Consider the following 22,174-nt stretch of genomic DNA (forward strand, 5'->3'; position numbering starts at 1 on the left):
AAATACATTTAATCACCTAGAATTAAACATATTGTCTCCCTTCCTTCTCTACCCAAAGAGTCCCTGGTTCTCACCTGAATGACATCATGCAAGCTTCCCACCAGGTGGCTGCGGGCTCCCAGCAAGGAAGACCCAGTGAAGGGAGGGGCTGAGCCCCCTTACCAGGTTGGCTGAAACAAGAAAGCACAGCAAAGCTGCCCCTCAACGTCCATCTTCCTAGAAGTGCCAAGGCCCCAGAAGGGAAGGGTTACACAAGAAACTGTCACGGGGATTCACAGTCTACCATAAGTTCCTACAGTAACAGTATTGATTAATAACAACATTAAAAATGATCTCAGTACAGTACCAGACACTATACCAAGAAACACACACGTATACACATATGTATTTTATATTATCTCTAAAGTAAACTGAGGCTTGGAGTAATGGTTGGGGTCCAAGAACACAGTTGGTAAATGGCGATGCTGCAGTTTGGACTCAGATCTGACTCCCAAAGTTCTTATCCAGTCTACTTGGTCAGGTCCCGGAGGCAGAGTGGCAGGCTGCGCACACGTGTGTGTAAGCGCGCCTGCACACACGTGCCTTTAGGACTTGCCGTGATCACCTCCGGGAAGACCGAAAACACCTGAGACGGTGAGCAATAATGAATCAAGCAATGAACACACACACCATTTATTATTTGTAGTTCAATACTTTTTTCTTTTAATTCATACTGTATTTCCATGGCTCTAGCTACTTTACATGAAGATTTGACCGGGAAGCCTTGTATGTTTCTAGGTACTAGCAGTAAGTTTTCAGACCTTGCGCACAGCGCCAGGCAAAGTACAGTTATAGATTCAAACACAGATGGCCAGACAACTCTGCTGCAATCAACCTGTGTTCTTCCCCATATATGGCCCAGTGCAGTGTTGGGGGCTGCTCCCTCTGCCTCACCCCACTCCACCCCATGTCAGGATTATCCAGGGGCCGTGATGGCCTCTGACCCATCCCTCCCCACTTTGGAGTCTAGGTTGAATTGGGGGGAAAGCACCATGGGTTTGGGAAGAAGGTCTGGTCCATGCAGAGAGTGGTCTGGCCCTACAGTGCAGGAGAGAGAAATGTGGGGAGCCACGCACTACTGTTGGCAAAAATGGTTGCTCTTACTATGCAATCTCAGGGCGTGGCACCCGAGCCCAGGGCCAACTCCCCAGGCAGAGCCAGCTGTCTTGCCTGGAGCAGAGGCCACCATTTTGCTTCTGCAGTATCTCATCGTGTTGAGAGAAGCAAGGAGGGCAGAGATGACAGTTCTTCACGCCTTCAGATGCCAGGTACATTGTCTGGCATCAGTTCCTCTTGGCAGGCAAGGTGCTTCTCGCCAGCAGCCAAGGCTCCAATCTGGGCTCCCAGGCCTGCTGAGGACCTCAAGTCACAACAGAAAACAATGCCCAAGACCCCTGAGCTTCGCGCAGAACACCAAAGCAGGGAGCTGGCTGGGCCCGTCACAGCCACGGCCGGAGCAGGAGTGAGGTAACAAGGCTGGGCAGAGAGGCGGGGAGGGAAGCTCTCTACACCGTGTGCAAATTTCTGCTCCACAACAGGAAAGCAGGGGCATTAAAAGATGGCCTTCCAGAAAAACGCTCCTCTCGGACCCAAAAATGCATCTTCTGGAAGAAAACATAAAGGTGGAGGGGAGTGGGGCCAGCCTGCTGGAGGCTGGGGGATGAGGGTCAAGGATGTCCAGTGATGGATGGATGATTGTCCCACAGCCTAGAGACAAAGGTTGAGAGAAGACAGTCAGGAAGAGAGGTTCTCACGTTTCCTGCCGAAGAGGGCAGGTGGAGTCAGCGGGTGCGGGGAAGGAGACCACAGCCCTACCACCCGGGGGAAGAAAAGAGTGTATCTCTCCTGGGAGCCCCTAGGGAGGAAGGGTTGCCCTGGGCTGCCCTGTGGAGCTAAATGTGCAGCAGGATACGTCGCGGAAAGGACCCTTCTGAGACCACAGACAGTCCAGGAAGACTCTTCCCCTAATCCTTCCTCCAAGATGTCACCCGAGAGACGCTGCCTGCAAATGTATCGGACACGGTCCAAACTTGGGTCAGAGACACGGTCATGGAGAGAATCCAGCTCTATCAAAGCATTGCTCTTGAGGTTTTTTTGGTCCTCCCCCTTCCTTGTAATCCCAGGTTCTTAGTGTCAACGCTCTGAGGCAACCCAAGGATTGTAGCCAAAGCTTCACACTTAATTCAAACCCCAACAAGGCTGGAGCCCAAAGAGAAGTGCTGGAGCCAGGAACGGCTCCTCTCTGCCCTTTGCCCTGGCGAGGAGGAGGAAGGATGGAGAGATGAAAGGCTTCACAGCTTAAGGACGGAAGACGAGCTCAACGCAAGATGGTGTCCTTCTTGCCACCATCCTCTTCTTCCGAGCCTGGAGAAGGCCCAAAGGAAGGACCCTTCCCAAACTAAGACTAGGCCAACAAAGGAAGGAATAGCCTCCTGCACTGATGCCGAGCAATACAGCAAGTTTGATCTCTGTTTCTGCCTCTCCCTCCCCACCCCCTTCACTGGACCTCCCTATGCCTCCTAGTCCATAAAGAGTAAAGTTGAAATACCCTGGATTTCCTGGGAACCCAGACGCTGCCCTACCCCTCATTTAATGCCAGGGAAACGCTAGTCCAGAAGGCTCACCCTCTCCTGGCAGGCACCTGCCAAGTCTGAGAAAGCCCAGCCTTGCCAGTCTCTGACCTAGCCTCCAGGACAATGCCAAAGCTAGACCCCACCTTGGAGACAGTCTAGCTCAAGAGCTTCCTGTTGCAAATAAAACCCTGAAGCTCAGAGACGGGGAGTGACTTGTCCAACAGCAGGGGCAGGACTCAGGCCCAGGTCTCCCGGCTCTCAGCCCAGCGCCCTTACGGGGGCTTCAAGTTGCTGCTCTTGCTGTCTCAGAATGCATCCCCTTGCCCCAGGGAGGTGGATGGGGGAAAGGAGGGTGTTACAGTCACGACTGGCTTCTCGCAGGACAGCCCTGTTGATTCCTCCACAGTCAGCTGGAGTGAAGTGTAGACCTGTAGCTGTCCTGTACCTGTCTAGAAACTGCAGAAGCTTTGAAACTGAGTGCAAGCTCTCAAATGTCTTACCACACGAATCCTCGCAGAAAGACTCTTACATGACTGAATTCTTACATGAACAAAACCAAAAAAAGCCCTGGCTGGGAGAAACAATGTAAGACATGGTGGTTTTAATGCTCCCTTGCAGATAGTAACAAGCCAGGCTGCCATGAGTAACAATGTTATTTACGTGTTTCACTCCCAAACTGATCCACAAGGGGGAGGTCCCTCCTCTTTCACAGGTTATTAAATAAGGGGGAAAAGCTTTTTTGGGGGGGGGAGTGAATAGAGTTACTGGTTTTCCCCTGGTTTGAAAGTCAGAAAGTTATTAGAATAGAAGGCGCCCACAAAAGATCCATGGTTCTTAGAAATGAGGCGGGATGCTCCCTGTGTGTACACAATGTCTCCTGGGTTCAAACCCCCAGATCTCAAGGGGCTTCCTTGGACATCCTTCCCGTCACCCACTCCTCCCTAGAACGGGCCTGAGAGGGAGGTGAAGCCAGAGCAGAGCAGCTCCCTGAGGCAAGGCCCACTTAAATCACTTTACTCCCAGCAAAGAGCCCTTTTTAAGTCATCCCAAAGGTCCGACTGTGGGACCTTTAATACCTGAATAATTTAAATAAATAAATAATACGTATGGAGTAAATTACAGAATTTACCATTTTTCCTTTCAATAGTTTCTGAGAATAATTTTGATTTCTGGGTACTCCAATGGGTAAATTCTTAGCAGCCTGCACTATTCCTCTTCCTTTGGCTCAGGCCCATGAGCCTTGAGCCTCCCCAGGGTCTCCCATTCAGCCTCCAGGACAGGAATGATGGAGATAAGTGCCCTTCACCAGGATTACACTCAGCTCCGTTCCCTCATACCTCCTTTTCAAAGGGAGGGATATCATTTCTAGGTGATGCCCATGGAACCTTCTCATCCAGCTCCCCTTGGGGGATGACCTGGGCCCGTATCTTTCGTCTTCTCACCCTGCCCAAAGGGCAGTAACAAGGCCATCTTCTCAGATAGACTGAAAAGCTAAAACCTTTCCTTAACTGCCAGAGGGGGGCGCCCCAGCCTGTCCGGGAGAACACTATGTGCTCTTCTTCAGGCTAGGTGAGTGATAAAATCTTCCTTTCCTCCGCCCCTTGCACCAAGAGGCCCACCAGGACAAGCACTCTGGAAGCGCTCTCCTTGCCAAATTGGTAGGATCTTTTCCAGATCAAGAATCTGCTGCACGCTCTGCCTGGGGCTGGCGGGACTGCTCAGGTCATTACATGGAGAAATCGTAGTGTGTGAAGGGTACCCAGAAGCATGCTCAGAAGGGCCCCATCAGGTCAGACAAATTATGGGTTCAGTGAGCCAACCCCGAAAAGGCTCTAGATGACTCCCTCTCCTAACCCATGGTCTTCTCTCTACTCCTCCATGACTTCATACGTCTCTGGGGCCAGAGATCAGAGAAGGCTTTGCTCTCTCTGCCAGAACTTCCACTCCCAGCTCTGGGAAACCGGATTTGGAATGGTCCCCATGGGGCAGACTCGATCTGGCTTTTTCCTGCCCAAATGCACATACCTTTGCCAAATCCACTCCCTCTAAGGCTGAGGTCTTCTTAACGTGGGCAAAATAGCTCAGACAGTTGTCTCCCTCGACTAAGTTGGTTCCTCACTGAGGCTAAATGATGCTGGCAGCCCAAGAATGCTTGGATAGAGTGCTCACTCCTCACACAGCGTTCTGTGGTCAGACCCTACCATCCGTCCACGGCTAGCGCATTCACTCTGTGAAACCCTGGAGGTCCTAGAACACCCTGATTCATCCTGGAAATCAAATGACAGCTCAAAGGAAAGGGGTTAGAGCCACAGACCTGATTTGCTTATAATCACTAAAAGAGATTTAACAAGATCAAAAATGCTCCACCCTGACTAATAAACAATGTGCTCTTAGGGCACAGAGCAAAAATAGGGCTTTAGGCACTAAAAAGTGACATTTCACCCAGACCCAGCCTGGGAAAAGACCAGAGAGGAGGGGGGTGGGAAAGTAACAAATCCCCAGCCCTTATTGGGTGCACACCCACCCAGGTGAGAGGAAGGTGCAGGGCGATGGAGGAGGACACCCTCTGGAACACCAGCCCTCAGGCGCTGCGGCTACAAAGCCCACTCCCTCGGGCGCAGCCTCCCCGCTGCCCCTCCCTCTGCACCTGGCTCCTGGTGTGGGGGCCGAGTAAACGGGTGGCCTCAGACGCTGGAGTTTAGATGGGGCCCCTGCCCTTGATGCTTCCTTGTTCCTGAGAGAACGCCTGGGGAAGCGCGGGGCAGGGAAGAAAAAAATTATCTTTTATTTTGGAAACAAATCAGAAGGGGATTAGGGAATGAAGCACCTTAAGCAATGCCCCCTTGAGACTTTGCACGACCCCAGGGTCTTCACAGGCATAACTTTGGCTCAACAACATTCCCCTTCTCAGAGCCAAGAATGGCCAGCAAGGGAAAGGGCGGGGATGACAGGATGGGGAGGGGAGGGGGAGGAGGATCAGGGGAGGTCGGTGCTGAGAGGTGGTCCCTGCCCTCCTCGGCCCCTCCACCAGCCAGCACAAGAGGCGGTCCCGCTCCTTCTCCCTGGTACATAGGCATTATCTCTTTTTAAAATCTGTATATAATATATATTTATATTCTGTATATATATATTTATATATATATTTATATGGTCTATGTACACATATTGCACAGGCCTCCGGCGGCCGCCCCTGCTCCTGCCTTGTCAGTGATAGCGGTTCCTCTTCTCTTCACCTTCCGACGTGAAGTCACGGGACCTGATGCCGTTCTGCAGGTTGATGAGTGAGTCCTTCATCTGGAAGACAGGGAAGCCCGGCCCCGCCAGGGTTTGTGCCCTCAGTGGGCTTCTCCATCCAGCAGCCCCTGCCACGCCCGCCTCTCGCAGGCTCCCCACCAGGCCTGGGAGCTAAAGGGAACGGGCTCCTGAAACAAGGGCGATTCTCAATGGACACAGCCTCAGGCAGAAGGGGGACAGCCAATCCAGCACTGGCAACCCCTCGGGTAATAAGTTCGCTGTGTCTCGAGGATTTGTGGCCTCGTTTCGCTGAATTAAGAACTCTCCAAGCATTCTATTGCTACCAGGACCCACATTAGACCGCCCCTTACTCAGCATCCTGCCCTTATTCGGTTCCCTCTGCTCCCGAATACACTGGACTCCTAGCCTGGTCCACATGCCGCTCTGTTCTCCCAGCTCGGACTCTGCTGTCTTGCCTACCCGATCTCGCCCGTCTGTGAAGGCCAGGAGCAAATCCAGACTTTCCCTGGCTCATGGTCACCTTTCTCTCTCTGCGCCGTCCCTTCCACAGTCCACTCCCTGGGGCCCTGCCCTGCGGTCGTCTTTAATGGCTTTGTTTCACTGTGCTTGGGGTGCACCATGTCTTCTCCGTCCTTTACACACCCCAGGTGCCAAGCAGAGAACTGAGTAGGCTCTTAGCTGTGCCCGTATCACTGAATGAACTTAATCTTAACTGAACTCCTTAGCCTCTTTAAGAAACAGACACATCCGACATTACGGGGTGGCGTCCACATCAGGCAGGCCCAGCGTTAGAATCCTAACGGCCTGTGACAAGACGACACATTTACATCCTGTCTCTAGGTAAGCTGCTTAGGGACAACACGGGCCAGTTACCCTGTCATGGTATTTTGAGATTTTGAGAACCTCTGATCTCTCTGCCTAATCTACCACTTTCTTTTCTTTAGTTCTTCTGTATCCTCAGCTCAGTAGGGATACGGGCCCATTACTATTCCTTTAAAGGTCCCTTTTAAAGGGAATAGAACAAAATACCTATCTTAATGCTTGTAGAGTCATGTCTACCAGGCTACAAATCTGACAGTCCCAAGCTCCTTAAGGAGACCCACCCTGAAACAGAATTTTACAGCTGAAGGAGTCCAAACGCCCCCCCCCCCCCGTTTAATTCTCATCCAACATCATCTCATCACGCTTTCAGCACCTTCAGTGATGAAGTCTCAGTCCTTCAAAACAGCCCATCCCATTGAGGGAACGCTCTAACCAGAAGCAGTCTGTCTTCAGTCGATGGCTCAAAAATCCGATCCCCTCTGACTTCTAGCCCCAGGGCAGCGCTCTGGACTTCAAAAGCTACCTAACCTTCTGTGTTAGACCTTCACGTCTGAAGACTCTCCTGTTCCGCTCACCCACCCCAGTCTTCCCTTCTCCTGAGCACATCTTCCATTCTATCAGCCCCTCCTGCCAGCATGGAACTTCCAAACTCCGTGCTATGTTGTTTACCCTCTTCTGGTTTTAAAAAAAAAAGCCCTCCTCAAACATGGTTCCTATGCTACACAGGACGCTTTAAACCCGTTGATCCTGACAGCTGCATAAAATTCTCTCCTTAATTTAGAGCTAAGAGATTGAACGTTGAAGGGGAAATGAAATGTAACATTAATGAGTGCCTCCCATGTGCACCAACTCCTGACAGCAATTTCGCGAAGCAACGATTGTAATTCCCATTCTATAAATGAAAAGATGGAAGGTCACTACTATCAAGTCCCTTGCTCGAGGGCATAAAACTGGTTGGTGGCAAGGTTAGGATTCCACCTCAGGCTGATAAAACGACGCTAATTATTGATTTTGTCCCAGGATGATTTTCTTAAATGTATGCATCTAGTTTTTAGAAGGAACATAGGCAACTGTACTAGAAAGAAAATGTTATGAAAATAAGACATTACAACCATCTTCCCAGACTATCAGCACAGCCTCCAGGGAGGACAACGTCCTGGAGGCTGTGTGTGGGGTGCATGTTTTGAGGGCAGGGGGTAGGGGGTGGAGGGTGGGGGCCATACATCAAAAGGAATTAGGAAGACATGCCTGCTGGGAAGATAAATCTCTGTAAAAAGGGGGTTATTTCTTTAAATGCCTGTCAGATGGCCATGGGTTACCAAGAAAAAAGAAAAAAGAGAGAATTAGCTCTCCTTTCATTTAACCCCCAGTTTTCCTGCTGCAAATCTGGTGTGTAATTTCATTGACACACTTTTGGGGAATACACCTTTGCTTCCAAAACCTCACCCAAGGATGGCTTTAAAGTTAGGACAATGGACGGCCTAGGAGAAGAACACACGGGAGGGCGAGGTCTGGTGGACGGTGATGGAGACGGTGCTGCTTCTCGGAGAACAGGCAGGAAGTTCTACCCCCGGAAGACGGGTGAGGAGGGGAGGTGGGGGCGTCTCACCTGGTCGAGAAGCATCACCGAGGATTTGATGATCTCCCTCCATTTCTGGAGCTCAGTGTCGTGGTACTTTTGCTGGGACTCTAAGAGCCGGGCCCATTCTGTCTGAGACTGGGGTAACCTGTGGGGTAGAAGAGGGGTACCCCAGCAGCCGGAGTTAGGAGCAGTGGACTGTCCTGAGCGCCCAGACTCCTAAAGGACAGAGAGCCACACCAGAGTGCTTCGTCCTTTGCTCACCATCCTGGCTCCTCTGTGCCTCAAATCAGAAGCAGACTAGACCTACAGGGGCCGTTTCCAGAGCTTGCTATGGACTCATCCCAAAGGGTTATTCCCGGCCAAAGGCGCAGGCCAGTCCCAAGTAGGCTGGGAGGCAGAAGCCAGGACACGGTACCAGACGGGCTGGAGGTGGAAGCCAGGGGAAGAGGCCGGGATTACCTTTCTTGGAGCCTCAGACCCTGCCAGGCAGTGAGAGTCTGGGTGGTGTATTCCAGCATCCAGAGTTTGTAGAAGAGCATCACGTTAAGGATGACCAGCAGCACCAGACTAGGAAGGAGACGGGGAGAGAGGGGAGCGGTGAGGCGGGGTCTGAGAAAGCAGCCTCCTTCTCAGAGTCACAGAGGTCCCCCACCCCAGAGGCCGCTGTCCTCGCCCTCTGGGCCACCTGAAGCACTGCAGTGAGTGAATACGTGAGCCGGAGAGACATAGCGGGGGTGGGGAGGTGAGCAGCAGTCTAACCTGGGGGCCGGGACACGGCAGGAGAGCCATGGAGAGAGGTGTGTGGGGTGAAGGCATCAGAAAGGAGAGACACAGAGGCCACCCAGGAGCTGGGTGCCGGGGAAGGAGGAGTCAGATGGAGAGGAAAAGAGACGAGGAGGGGAAAGAAGCATCGTAGAGCCAGTACCTGCAACAGATCCTAATGGGAGCCAGGAAGAAAAACGGGGAGGAGGCAGGTTAGACAGAGACTGAGTGGGGGAGGGGAAATTGCACTTAAATCAAGCCAGAGAGAAAGTGAGAGCCTGTGAGACGGAAACGCCAGAAGCAGGGACACCACGGGCGAGGACACCCAGCAAGGAAGGCGCAGGGGGAAGAACGGGAAATGGACTCTGAGCATTTCAAGGGTGATAAATGGAGATAAGGTTCCTCCTACTAACCCAAACCGCAGGGGATTCCCAGCTGTGTGCCCAGACGTTAGCACAACTGCCCTAGAGCTGCCGTCTCCTCCGGGCACCGGCCAGCCCTGCAGGGGTCACAAGGACCAGCTGAAGCTTCCCAGGGATGGGCCAGAAACAGTTGGAGACAGGGAGGTGGCAGGAGAACCCCGGGGGCAATGGAGAGTCACCAAGGGGCTGTGGGATCCTCTTCTCTCAGCTCCAGTGGCCTAAAGATCATTTTATAGCAGAGGTTCATGGGCTGAAGAGAAGGCTCAGGGAAAGAGAGGATGCAGAGACGTGCGGAACTGGGCACAAATGCTAGCTCATCACTTAGAATTCTCTTAACTTTTGATCCAGTTTCCCTGAAACCCAGTTCCCTCAACAGGACAAGTCCTACCCTGCTGGGGCAGTGGGGGGTGGGGGGGCTGGTTATGTGGAAGAAAGGCATGTACTGAGGCACCTGCACACAGGAGGACCTCCACGAGGGGAGGTCTTCTCATTAAAGGAGGAGGCACAGACGCACACGGAAAGAAGATGACAAAAACAGAAAGACAAAACAAATAGATGAAAAAAGACCAACAAAGAAAGAAAATCTATACTATGCCTTTGACCTTTCAAAGTATGTGGCATGTGTGGTGTGTGTGTCGTGTGTGGTGTGTGCAGTGTGTGTTGTGTTGTGTGTGGTGTGTGCAGTGTGTGGTGTGTGTTGTGTGCGGTGTGTTGTGTGTGGTGAGTGCAGTGTGTGGTGTGTGTTGTGTGTATGGTGTGTGTGTGGTGTGTGTTGTGTGCATTGTGCATGGGACACTGTACTTGTCACCTGCGTTTCCCACACTACAGAAAGTAGTATTTCTTAAAGTGGCAGCTGCAAATGCCTGGGGCTACTCAGCTGTGTCCCCGGGGCCCTCTGAGTTCTCCATGAGAACCTCTAAACCTTGCACTGAGTTTCAGCGGTAGCACTTTCAATCGTGCCGGTATGCCTGGACCACTGGAACGCACACCTCTTCAGTGCGCGCTGCAGTGTCAGCCCCCGCATTTGGGCCTGTGTGTACAGTCCTGTCTGTGCTCAGTGACAGTCAAGGGACACCCCGGCCTGCGGTCCCAGGGAAGACTTAGGGGCGGTCTAGACAGAGAAGAGGCAGGAGGGCTGGGTCATCACAAGGCAGGAGCATGGCAGCTGGTGCCTCTCAGACACAGGGCAACCTGTGCTGTGCCAGAAGGTTCCACATGCGTGATGGCAGCAGACCCACCGCCTCTCGTGCTGAATGAAGAGGCCTGATTACCCGAAACTAACAAAGTCCCGAAGTTAGTTAAAGCCACGCTACATGGTGTACTCAGGCGACCAGGCCTCCTCTCACGTCAAAACGCAGAGAGAGCTCAGACGCAGAACTAACCCAAGGTTAGAGCTTTCTGTCCACCAAACCCAACGTCAGAGATTCGGTTTTAACAATGAAACACATTAAAATGCTGCTGCTATGCATGAATTTTACTGGTTTTATAGTCGTCTTTGTATTTCATTTTGTAAAAATATCTTGGCTTCTTATGCCACAGTCAGAAGAATTTTGCATGTATGTTTACGCTGCATATTCAGGTAAGGGTAGCTCGGGAGCCCTCCTCGCGCCCCGCACAGGCCCCTCTCCCAAGCGGTCCCCAGGTCTGTCCTCAGCCCACGTTCTCTCGCACGCTCCATACTCTCCTCTGATGATGACCTCACTCCCACCGTGGCTTTGATGCTGCCGGCCATTCAACCAGCAGTTTCGGCCTACACCTCTCTCCTCAGCTCCAGGTTCACACCAACAAGTGTCTGTCACTTCACTTGAACAACCTATGGCAACTCAGAGACATCCGGACCTGGCAGCATCTTCTCTGACAACTTCTCACTGAGGTCCAGATTTCCGTCAGTGACGCAGCCATTTATGGCCCCGCCGGTCAGCACGTCATCTTCCTTCCCTACATCACCCCATGTAACGAGCCTTCGCTTTCCAGGACCTCTCAGCCCCAGCCCCTCACCTCAGTCTGACAGCCACTCCTGCTGAGATCACCGCAGCTCGCTCCTGCTGGCCTCCCTGCCTCCAGTCCTTTCTTGTCTAGTCCCTGCACCACACCGCCTCCAAAGTGATTTTTTTAAAGTGCAGATCCAACCATGTGACCCCAGGGCTTCCTTCTCTGTTTCCTGTGGGTAGAGCAGTGCCCCGGCTTCCGCCTTTCTGACAATGCTTTAGTGAAGGCGTGAAGGCATGGGGGTGGAGTCACAGAAGCCAGACGGAGCTACAGACAGTCCAGTGCTGGGTACCGACCTGGCAGAGCCAGCGTCTGGGCAGCTCCTGAGCCCCCACCCAGCTGTGCCCCCATGTTGCCACAGCACACCCCATCCAGGAAGGGTCAGGGTGTCAGGCAGTGCCCTGAACCAAGAGTCTGAGAAGCCGGCTGCACTTAGCTGCCCTAGCGGCTCCTGCTCAGAAACGGTTCGCAGAAGCCCTGAGAAGGCTCCGGCTTACATTTCCAACAGTGGTGTCCCCCCGCTCGTACACCCTCATTTCTTGTAACAAACTGTCTCCCTAGCCCGGCAGCTCTCTGTGAAAGTTACTGAGCCCACAGTTTTACAGCAGTATGGCAATTAATATAAATTGCTTAAATTAAAATAAGCATACATGTTTCCTGGACTCTAGTCACTGATTTTGCCTGGCTTCCCTACCAACGTGTGGGCCCCGTGTGTGCATGGTCCTGATGCCCGGCACAGAGCAGACACTCAGCATGTCTGTCACAAACATGAATGGGCTCCTAAAATGCTCTGTAGCGTCCCTACGTTAGCATGTACCCAACGGTGCAGCAGTTGTGAATTTTCTGTCAGACTCATGTGAAACTGACTCCTGAAGGGCACGGATGCTGTTCCACGCAGCGTCTTCTGAATCCTGAAGCCCTAGCATACAGGAAGTGCGAATAAAACAGAGAAAAAGAAGCAAAGAGGGAAGGAATGACAGAGCAACTGATCTGGAGAGAGACTAGAGGACTAAGCCAAAAAAAGAAACCAGGGCAACAGTGAGAATGCTCAAACGCCTGAGGAAGATGGGGAGGAGGCAGCGGGAGAGACAGGGAGGTGCTGGGGGCAGGGGTCGGGGGGAGAGCCTGGAGTCCCTTACACACAGCTGATAACCAGCAGCAGCTTGGACACGCTCTGCAGGTGGAAACCGTTGGGGGTGTCCTCGGGGATATGCCGTGTCTGCGTGGAACCTGCGGGGAGAAGGAGAGGCCGTCACCGCCGTGGCCCCCAAGTCCACCAGCTGCTGACTTGACGCCGGTCGGGCACAGAACTGTCCGTGATGCTGTCGTGGCAACGATGCGATACGTGGGCCTGGCCCTCCCTCCGAAAGTAGAAGGGGAGCTCCTTGAGGGCAAGGTCATGGCGGGGTTTGGGCAAGGTGGACATGAACGTCACTGAACACGGGAAATCACCGGACCTCTGTGGGTAAGACGTGCAGATGCCGGACACAGCGATCTGCAGCCGTGGAAGGGAAGCAGCCCTGGGCTAGGACTGGAGACGGCTGTCAGCCCTGGCTTTATCCAGAACAGGCCACAAGACGCTGAGCAAGTCATGGATCCCCTGAGAGTCAGTTCATTCACATGCAGTGTTAGTCAGGAGTCCCGTATGTAAAACACATAAATAACACAGCAGTGCTCTGCTCTGGCTGAAGCCGGGGAAGGTTGAGAAAGGCTGGCACCTCTTTTCTCTTCTGCCTCCTCTCCTGCCCCACCCAGCACTGATGAATGCCAGGGGAGGTGCAGAGCACAGTCTGAAAAACCCTGGATTAGCTGGGCTCTTGCTGCAAGTTTCCACGCTTGAGCAAAGAATGAGGGTGTGAGCGGCTGGATGGGAAGAGGGAGACTCAGCGAGGGACCCGCTGCCTGGCCTCCTCGGACTCCCTGTCCTTTGTGTTACGGGGTCATCCCCAGGGTCTGAGCTTCGGCCTTCCCCTGGGGCATTTCCCAGGAACTTGGAGGTGGCATGCCTGAGCCTATACAGGGGCCACCAGCTTGGGCAACACGGGGGCACAAACCCAAAGGCAACTTGCGCTCAGCAGAGCGCACAGAGGGGTTCGGCAGGGGCTGGGGAGCTTAAGGGCACGGGAAACAACAGCTCATCCAGAGCTCAGATTCAATGCATCACGAGCCTCACTGAATACACGGTCTACCCTTGGCTGCAAAATGAGCGCACACGTGTGTGCCTCGGCAAGGCCCGCAGCTCCCCGCGAAGCCCTGAGCCATGCCCCCCGTCCCCACCGGGCACACACCTGCCACGTGTTTGATCCTGTGGCCCACGTCTTCATCAGTGGGCGTGGTGACCGGGCTCATCACCTCCTCCAGGTGAGGCACCCGCAGGTGGGCGTGGGGGCGCTTCCTCCTCCGCACCGTCGGGGGCTTGCTGGCCTTCTCCTTGGGAGACTGTCTGTGCATCTCAGCCAGGTAGGTGCTCTCCGTTTTGGTCAGCTCACTCTCTGCCGGGGTCAAAAGGCCACATCAGGGGCCATCTGCCCATACCTCCGACCCAATACACTGACCTCCAGAAGCAACTCCATCTCCTCCGAGCCGCACCCTCCCTAAGGGGACCGTTTTCCCATGCTGTACTCCAAGGTATGCCTGGGAGGGCGGGGTTCCCTCAGGGATGCCCAGGAGCCCCGGGAAATACTCCTGGGACCCAGCCCAGCCCAAAGCCCTCTTCCGGGCTGTTCAACAGTGTATACAGACAGAGGCTCACGTATGCATACTTGGGGCACATCCATTTCCCAGTGGATGCCTTCACAGACTTCTGCCTCCTCGTAACAGAACTACCACCAGTGTGACTGGCTCTCAGGCTCATTTCTGGGGCCATGGATTCCCGCAAGATAATGATCTCATGAAAGTTATAGTCAGAGTCTCTTGAAAATGCACATGTTCACATCCGCTCTGAACTTTGCATCCATTTCTAGGACAGACTCAAGGGCCCATTAAACCCCTTCACTGCCCCCACCTCTCCCGCCTGCCCCAGGCCTCCCCCTCCCCTGACCAGTGACAGCGGAACCATTCACCCAGCGGCGGTGACTGAGCGCTCACCCAGGTGGCGGAAGTAGTCCTCCAGCCCGCTCCAGAAGTTCTTCTCGATGAACGTTTTCACCAGCCCCCAGGGCTGTTTCCGATAGCGCAGCTCTGTGGAGACCCTGAGGAACAAGCCGGAAACAAGATCAGCCGTTTCCTGGGCAGACCTTCCTCTGCTGGCAAAAGGGAACTTCAAGTTTAAGGCCAAAGCAGCTCATATACGTGCTCCCCTTAACGAGTTCAAAAGCCCTTTCACATCCACGAATGCCATCTGATCTCCCCGGCCACCCTGTGAGGTCAGTGAAGCTAGTGGATTTACCCTCATTTTATAGATGAGAAAACTGAGTTTTTGAATTTGTAAGCAGACCAAAGACTAACAAGAAGAGCTCAGACTCCAAGCCCAGAGTTCTTGAGCGATGCCAAGTGGCCTCCTCCAGTGAGGGCTCCAGATGGTGTGGGCAGCCTGTGGCCACGGGGCCCTTCTCTCCTCCTCTGGGGCTCCACAGAGTCCACCTTTAAGAGCTTCATTAGCTACTGGCCTGGCTCCTGCCTTTCCACTCTCCCCAGGACCTGCCGCTCCTGCTCCGTCCCCAGTACTCTCTCCGGTGGTGAGTCTCTCTGCTGCCCCATCTCCTGCCGGATCTGCTCCTGCCTCTCCTGACGTTGGCTTTCATTGGTCACTAGGGGCACACACTAGGTTTAAGGCTGTCTTCTCTGCTCTCACCCCCTCCTGCTGGGGGACACCACCTCCAGCCATGGCCTGATGTGCGTGTGCCCGTGCCAACAGCCACCCCATCCACTGCCAAACAACTGTTTCCCGGGTCGAGGGTGGACACCTCCCTGTAAAGGTTCATCTGGGGTCAACCAGCTACCTCTGAGTGAGCTGGACAGAAAGGACATCCAATCAGAAGGCCCTCCAAAGAAGCTGGAAGTGAGAAACACAGACGCTGTGGGGGAAGGATGGGGGGCAGAAGGGAGAGGAGAGAAGGGAGGGGAGGGAGGGGAGGAGGAAGAGACCGGGGGCGGGGGCAGTTGCTCAGAGAGCAGCAGAGAAACCAAGAAAACATTTTTAAAAGAAGCAGATGAGAAAGATTCAGGCCCTTTTCGAGGTGTGGGAATTCAGCTCTTCCTGAGTCCCCAGAGATCTGTCTGTAGCCTTCCACTAAACTCCTATTTTGTTTGAACAACATGAGAGAATTTCTGCTCTGTACAACCAGAAGAACTTGGTCTAGGATACTGGCACACGATCCGATTGTTTTCAAATGGGTGTGTGTCTTGGCTTTTCAATCAGACCACAAGCTTCTTAAAATGTCAGGGTCCTTCCTCCCTTGAATGTACATCACAGTGCCCAGGGCAGGACTTTTTCCCCAAACAGCAACTAATTACTCATTCAATCAGCACCATCTGACTCTATGTGCGCAGGCTCGGTGCCGAGTGCTGGGGATGAAGTGGGGAGTGGAGTGGGGCTCCTCCCCGGGGGAGCCAGGAGACGGGCAGGAACTTGCAATACACAGGGCATGGCAGAAACAGGACAGGCTTGCGTTTCTAAGACCTGGGTTCAGCACTCCCGACCCCTGTCAAAGGTACTTGACTGTATGACCCTCAGTTTTCTTATCTGAAAAATGAGGATAAATCCACCTCCTTGGGTTATTCTAAAGGATCCAGTTTGTGTAGGTGAAGTACCTGCACAGTACTTTATAAACCGTGGACAATCAGTAAATAGCAGTGGTTATAAAACTCTTACCAGAAAGACACACAGAGGGGTAAAGAGAACACAAGATGGAGAGAAGAATGAACTGTCAGGATGGGGAGGAGGAGGGGGGTCTCAGAGCTTCAGAAAGAGGGTGGAGTGAAGAATGAGTCAGCAGCCAATACAGCCCACCTCCCCGCTCCTTCCTGGGAGCAAGTCCCCGTTCTCTAACTAAGGACCCCCAGGGGCACCGGGAACTCGCTCTGAGCCCGCTCGGGCCAGCAGACACGGCACCTGAGTCGACTCTTGTTCCGGGCCACGCGGGTGAGTGTGTAGCGGTTGATGGTGTAGAAGTAGTCGTGGTAGGGCACGTCGTGGGTGAGGACTTCGGCGTCGATCACGTAGCATTCACTCTCCTGGCTCGCCTTGTACATGGTCTGCGGGAGGAAAGGGCCGTCGGATAAAACAGAAGAGAAGCAAGACAGAGTGCCTCCTTCCCCAAACCCCCACCCCTAGACCACCTGGGCTTCTGAACGGGGGACCCAGAAGCATCGCAATGGCAGCACCTAAGCACACCAAATGCTACCGTTTCCAGCTCAACAACACTTGCACCCAGAAACTTCCTAACATCTGTCCTTAGTCCGTCACAAACAGAGGCTCTTCTAGCCCACTCTCACTGGCATCTGCCCTTGGCTCACCTGTGTCTCCCTGACGGTGGCAGTTTTGGGAGCCAGAGGGTTGGTAAGGGTGATGGTATAAAGAATCACTCGGCTCTGGTTTCCATTCTCTTCCTTCTTCCACGGATGGAAGATAATGTCTGGGGGGAGAGAGGAGCCCTGGCATGAGGGAGGGAAAGAGGTACGCCGTCCCTACATCTGAATGTCCCCTCTTGACTGCCCTGATGGCTGCCTGGCCCCCAAAAGGAAGCCAATGGGAGCCTGAGGGCCGGGGAAGGAGGGTGAAAGAAGGGGGCGTCAAAGCAGAAAGAGGCTCATTGTAGCACTGCCGAAATCCTCCAGAGTGCCGATTGTTCTGGGGCCGGGGCAGGAGGTCTCGGGGCCACCCACGGGGGTGCTGGCAACACTGGAGTTACTGTGATGAGGGCCCGGGATCCTTGGGAACAAGTCCTCTCCTCCAAGGCCTGACCTCCTGATGCCCTCAGCATGCCCCTCCTCCTGGCAGAGGGGAGCACTGATGCTTGAGTGCCCCTCCGGACTCGGATCTGGACTCGGAGCAGCTCTGCAAGTCCCCGTGGTATGGCAGAGCAGGGGAAGGGGAAGAGACCGCAGCACAGAGGTGTAAAGCATCAATGTCGAGAGCCCAGGGCCTGAATCCCGGCTCGGCCCCCTCTTAGCTGCATGGCCTTGGGTGTGTGACAAGGGTCCAAGTTCCAGGTCCTCACTGGTATCCTGTGGGTCACAATACTCGCACACAGGGCGGATGGAGGGCTAGACGGGATGGTGTAATGTGCTCGATACACAGTGGGTGCCTACAAGGATGTGGTACCTGCTGTTCTCCACTAGACCATGAGCCTGTGGCATCCCGTTCATCAGTGAGCCTTTGGGGTCCAGAGCCTGGGGCCCAGTCGAGTGGACAGCTGCAGTTTCGGGGGGATGGGGGGAGAAGCTGGCAGGGCCCTGGGGAGCTCCGGCACTGCATGCGGCCAGAAGGGGGGTGCCCTGGGCCATCAGATGGCCTGGAAAAGGAGGGTGCTTGGGAAGAGAGGGAAGAAGCGTGGATGGGGGAGGCATCAGCCCCAGGAGGGACGGACCTGAGAATCGCCGCTGCTCCATGAAGTCCCGCTGGAAGGGCGAGTCAGTGAACAGGAGGTCATAGAGCTTGTCCACGCTGAAGTTGAAGACTTCGTTCACGTACTGCCGGCCACTCAGGTCCTCGTAGAAGGCCTGGACCTCCCCTGCACACCAAGGAGGCGGCAGACGGTGAAGGTGAGGGATGGGTGACCCCAGGGGCACCCCCAGGGCACTATGTCTCCACGGCTCACGTGGGAACGGCCACCGAGGCTCCAGGGAGGCCAGGATCAGGGTAGCGGGGCCCTGGCTGCTGCCGTCTGTGACCTCGCATGGATCCGCCCCCTTCCTCGGCTGGCACGCACACTGCTGACTCTAGTTGGCACCCTATTCACTCACCCTTTACAAAAAGCCTGGAGAATGTGCACTTTGCCTTTATACTTTCAAACCTTCCTAATTAAGGTGATCTGATCTCAGACTAAAATCTAAATAAATGACACTTCCTGACATTGCCTGAATCCAGAGGATCAGGTACCAAGAGTCTAGAGTTAAAGCGTAACTGACAGCCAATGTCACTGCGACCCACGGCACACGTATGTCCACAGGATACTGATTAATCTGCTCACATAAAAGCTTCCATGGTTGGGCTGGCCTGCAGGGCCGCGATCGCCAACTGCGTGAGGCCTGCCCTCCTTCCACGGGGCAGCCTATTCCCCCCATGATTTCGATCGCTTTAATTCTCTGAAGTTTCTCTCAGCTACAGGAGAAAGTTTCTGAGAACACGGGTGAGTTGCTAAAACCCCAGCGTCCCTCCAGAGCCTTCGGCATGCTCTGTCCCTCAGTACTGCACCTGCAGGGGCTGGTATCTGGCCTCAAGCAGGATGGGACATTTCTGGCATCGCCGTGACCCTGAGAAGGCCAGGGAGGAACTCGGCAGCATCCTGGAGGGTCAGTGCCCGTGACCGTGCAGGATCGGGACTGCGGGGCACAGCTGGGGGCGGGGGATACAGCACCCTGCTTATCACGCAGTGCCCACCTGTGCGGTCTTTTGCGCTGACCCTGCTCCCTAGACGGAAGTGGGGAGACCAACCAAAGGTGAGAAAACCACAACAGGAGGGACTGTCCACAGATGCCCGCATATCCTGCCACCAGTTCCACGGAGGTAAACCATCAACCAAACTCATGAACGCTGAGAATCTGGCCTCCCGCCCTGGAATGTGAGAAACAGCATGTTCCCGAGGGGGGACCTAGAAGCCAGCCCCATGCAGGAGGGAAGGCACAAGCTACCCACTCAGAAATCTTAGCGGGAAGGGCAAAGGCTGTCCGACCCCGAATCAGATCAGGTCCACAAGCCCCACGAGGGAGTCACCAAAGCAAGTTTCTACTAAAATCCAACTATTTCCAGGGGCAGCTGACTGGCACCTTCCTCTACACACAAACACTGTGAGGACAGAGCTGCAAGGCAAGACGCTGCCAACAGGGGCACATGTCGTGACAAGACTGAATGGCAGGACAAAGCTTTATCTGCCGAGCAAAGAAAGACACATATGAAACGACCAGGATGCTACAGTGAGTACCTGAAAAAGGCTAGTAACGCTAATATCAAGTCTACTTTTTTTTTAAGAAAGCCTGTTCCCCATCCACCCTTCCACCTGGAACCCAGACTGACTCCAGTCTCCATGCGGGGACATCAAAACGTCTGGAGAGAGGAAGGGCCACTCTGCCCCACCGCCACCCGCCCACCTTCATCGTGGGTGTCGGAAGAGTCACTGAGCTCGGTGGGGATGTCCTCGTTGTCATTGAAGTCCAACGACGGGGAGGTCACGGGCGCGATGATCTCGATCTTCTCCCCAATGATGCTGTCGATGGCGAGCTCCTTCTCCAGGGACCCGTCGCCCTCCAGCACCTCCTCCTCCAGGGGCAGCCCGTCAAACTGGGGTGGGGACAGAGCTGTCAGCCTGATCCACCCTCCTAAGGGAAGGGAGATTGCTGGCCTGGGTGGGGAGCCTGCCCACTCTCCCCAGCTGTGCAGGAGCTGGCTGCACCACGCACTCACCCCGGCCATGGAAGATGAAGAACACAGCACGAGGCCCTGCCCTTCTCTCGCCACTGAACAGCACGCCCAGCCCCATGCTTCGCCAGAGTCAGCCCCTTCCTGGCAGCTCCTCTCCTGGGGCCACGCCCCCACCGCCCTGTAACCACCCAGGCCGACCCCAGCCAGGACCCTGTCTTCTGAGAGCTCAGAAGTTTTCATAAGCAGTTTTGGATTAATCCTCCCACCAGCCCTGGAAGGGAATAGGTACGACTCTTTACATGTTAAATTTAAGCTCAGAGACAGAAAATGCAGACGAGGCAGCACATGGATGACGTTTTCACGCTAAGGCCAAGTGGTCTGACCCCCAAGCCACTGCAACACAGGCCCCCTTTTCTGAGAACTCTTTCTTCTACCTGCCGGCTCACACGTGGGCACTTCCTTCACCAAGCTTCTATCCCCTCCGTAACCAAGTCCCAGGACAGAGTCCTTCTCACATTTTTATCTCTTCTGCCAAGTCTAACACAGAGGGAAAATAAGTCAGAGTGGGGCCACTAGGAACTCAGTCACTAATCACTGAATGAATGAACAGATAGCAGCTCTACGGTCCTATATTCACGTATGACTCTGACTTTAGATCAAGGCAGTGAAAAAAAGGCCTGGAACAGTTTTTCACCAGCAGGGCTGATCAGAGCGGACCACCAAGAGCCAGGCTCACACCACAGACTCAGAATGGCTCTCATCAGCTCAGAAGCCAAACAAAACCTTATACCCGAAGACCGAGAATCCAGCTCTGGATTCTACATTCACTAGAACATACAGAGCCCATCTGCTTCACAGTGCCTCCTTGATAAAGTGACTGCAGTGTGACCAATCTCCCCACAACCTGCTGCCCGGGACGGGGTCCTGCAGCATTCACTAGGCCAGGAATCGCGGCCACTGGATGGGGGTGGAAGCAGAGGGCCCCCTGCCCGTACCGAGACGGGCGCTTCGCTGCTCCCCGTGGACGTCAGTGTGCTGTTGGTGATGGATTTCTTGGGCAGCTGTGGGCTGGCGTCCGGCTTGGTCTCTATGCTGCTTTTGGATGAGCTGTCATTCACTTCATTCTCTTCTACGGGGATCTCCTCACAGTAGCTGAAAAGAGACACCATGAGCCCCAGTTAATCTCAGTGGCCAAGACCGCCAGCTATTCTAAGAATCTCACAAAACCATGGGCTTTCCTGTTTCTCTGCTTTGTACATGACCTTCCTCTAACTACCCCCAAACTGCTCTCATGAAACCTCCTTCCTATACCCCCTCCCCTAGGTAATTTCTGGCTCCAAACTCATCTTCTCCAGGCAGCCTTCTTAGATTTATCCCTGCCTAAATACGACAACTCTTTGTCTTATGCTTTTTTTTCCCTTTGGCATCCCATCCCGTTCCAACTTGACCAGCTGAGTCAAGCATCTGGACTCTGAGCATACATTTGATTTCCCACACGGTGACTAGGACAGGGCTCTGGACACGAGTTGGTACTGCCCAGATTCTAGATCGTAACTAGCAAACTTCTCTGCATTGTACACCTGAGGAAAAACACCCCCTGAGATAAAGGCAGGTGCCCTTTCAGGGACACTTCAGTGATGCCACCACAGGCTCTTCCAAGGGAGAAACCACCATCACCATCGTCATCCGCATGTAATACTTTACATTTTGCCTCATCTGTATGCATCACAACTCTGAGTAAATCATCACACACATTTTAGAGCTAATCAAGTACAAACTCACAGAGAGTAAGAGATACCACCATGAAGTGTCGGAAATGGTCCCCGAGCCCAGGTCTACGCACCATACACTCAACGCTCTTTCTTTGCCCTCTGCCCCCCGTGCCTCATGCTACCACCAAGCCTCTACCTCCCAACCTCAAGCAAGCTGGTTCCAGCATGTGCACAGGGACACCCCTTCTGCAAAAGTCCTTCCCTTGGCTTCCAGGATACAAAACTCTCCTAGCATCCTCCTGCCTCATCGGATGTTCTTTCCTGATTTCTTTTGCTGTTCCTCTCTCTTGTCGAGCACACCCAGGTCCAATCCTTGAACTTCTCCTTATGTTCCTTCAGTCACTTGGCCGTCTCAGCCAACCTCGTGGCTAGCCACTGATAACCCCCAAGGTTACATCCCTGGTCGTGAACGCCATCTTCACACACACAAACACCTG

General features: G+C 53.9%; 1 protein-coding gene across 12 annotated transcripts in view; it reads right to left on the reverse strand.

Moving 5' to 3' along the window:
* Positions 1–678: 678 nt before the first annotated feature.
* The window catches only part of GRAMD1B (GRAM domain containing 1B), a 244,099-nt gene continuing 222,603 nt past the window's right edge, over positions 679–22,174 (reverse strand). For 7 of the 12 annotated variants that reach the window (XM_072954070.1, XM_072954061.1, XM_072954059.1 and 4 more), the window contains 13 exons: positions 20,961–21,117; positions 19,695–19,884; positions 17,975–18,118; positions 16,902–17,020; positions 16,498–16,640; positions 14,532–14,635; positions 13,733–13,936; positions 12,584–12,674; positions 8,731–8,838; positions 8,299–8,416; positions 5,846–5,906; positions 5,260–5,358; positions 679–4,879 (listed from right to left, as the gene is read on the reverse strand). In XM_072954070.1, coding sequence (XP_072810171.1) covers positions 5,297–5,358; positions 5,846–5,906; positions 8,299–8,416; positions 8,731–8,838; positions 12,584–12,674; positions 13,733–13,936; positions 14,532–14,635; positions 16,498–16,640; positions 16,902–17,020; positions 17,975–18,118; positions 19,695–19,884; positions 20,961–21,117 — 1,501 coding nt within the window. In that variant the 3' untranslated portion in view covers positions 679–4,879; positions 5,260–5,296. The other 5 variants (XM_072954064.1, XM_072954062.1, XR_012066706.1 and 2 more) reach the window with 4 other exon arrangements.

This window comes from Vicugna pacos, chromosome 33 (assembly GCF_048564905.1).
Source record: "Vicugna pacos chromosome 33, VicPac4, whole genome shotgun sequence".
Classification (NCBI taxonomy): domain Eukaryota; kingdom Metazoa; phylum Chordata; class Mammalia; order Artiodactyla; family Camelidae; genus Vicugna; species Vicugna pacos.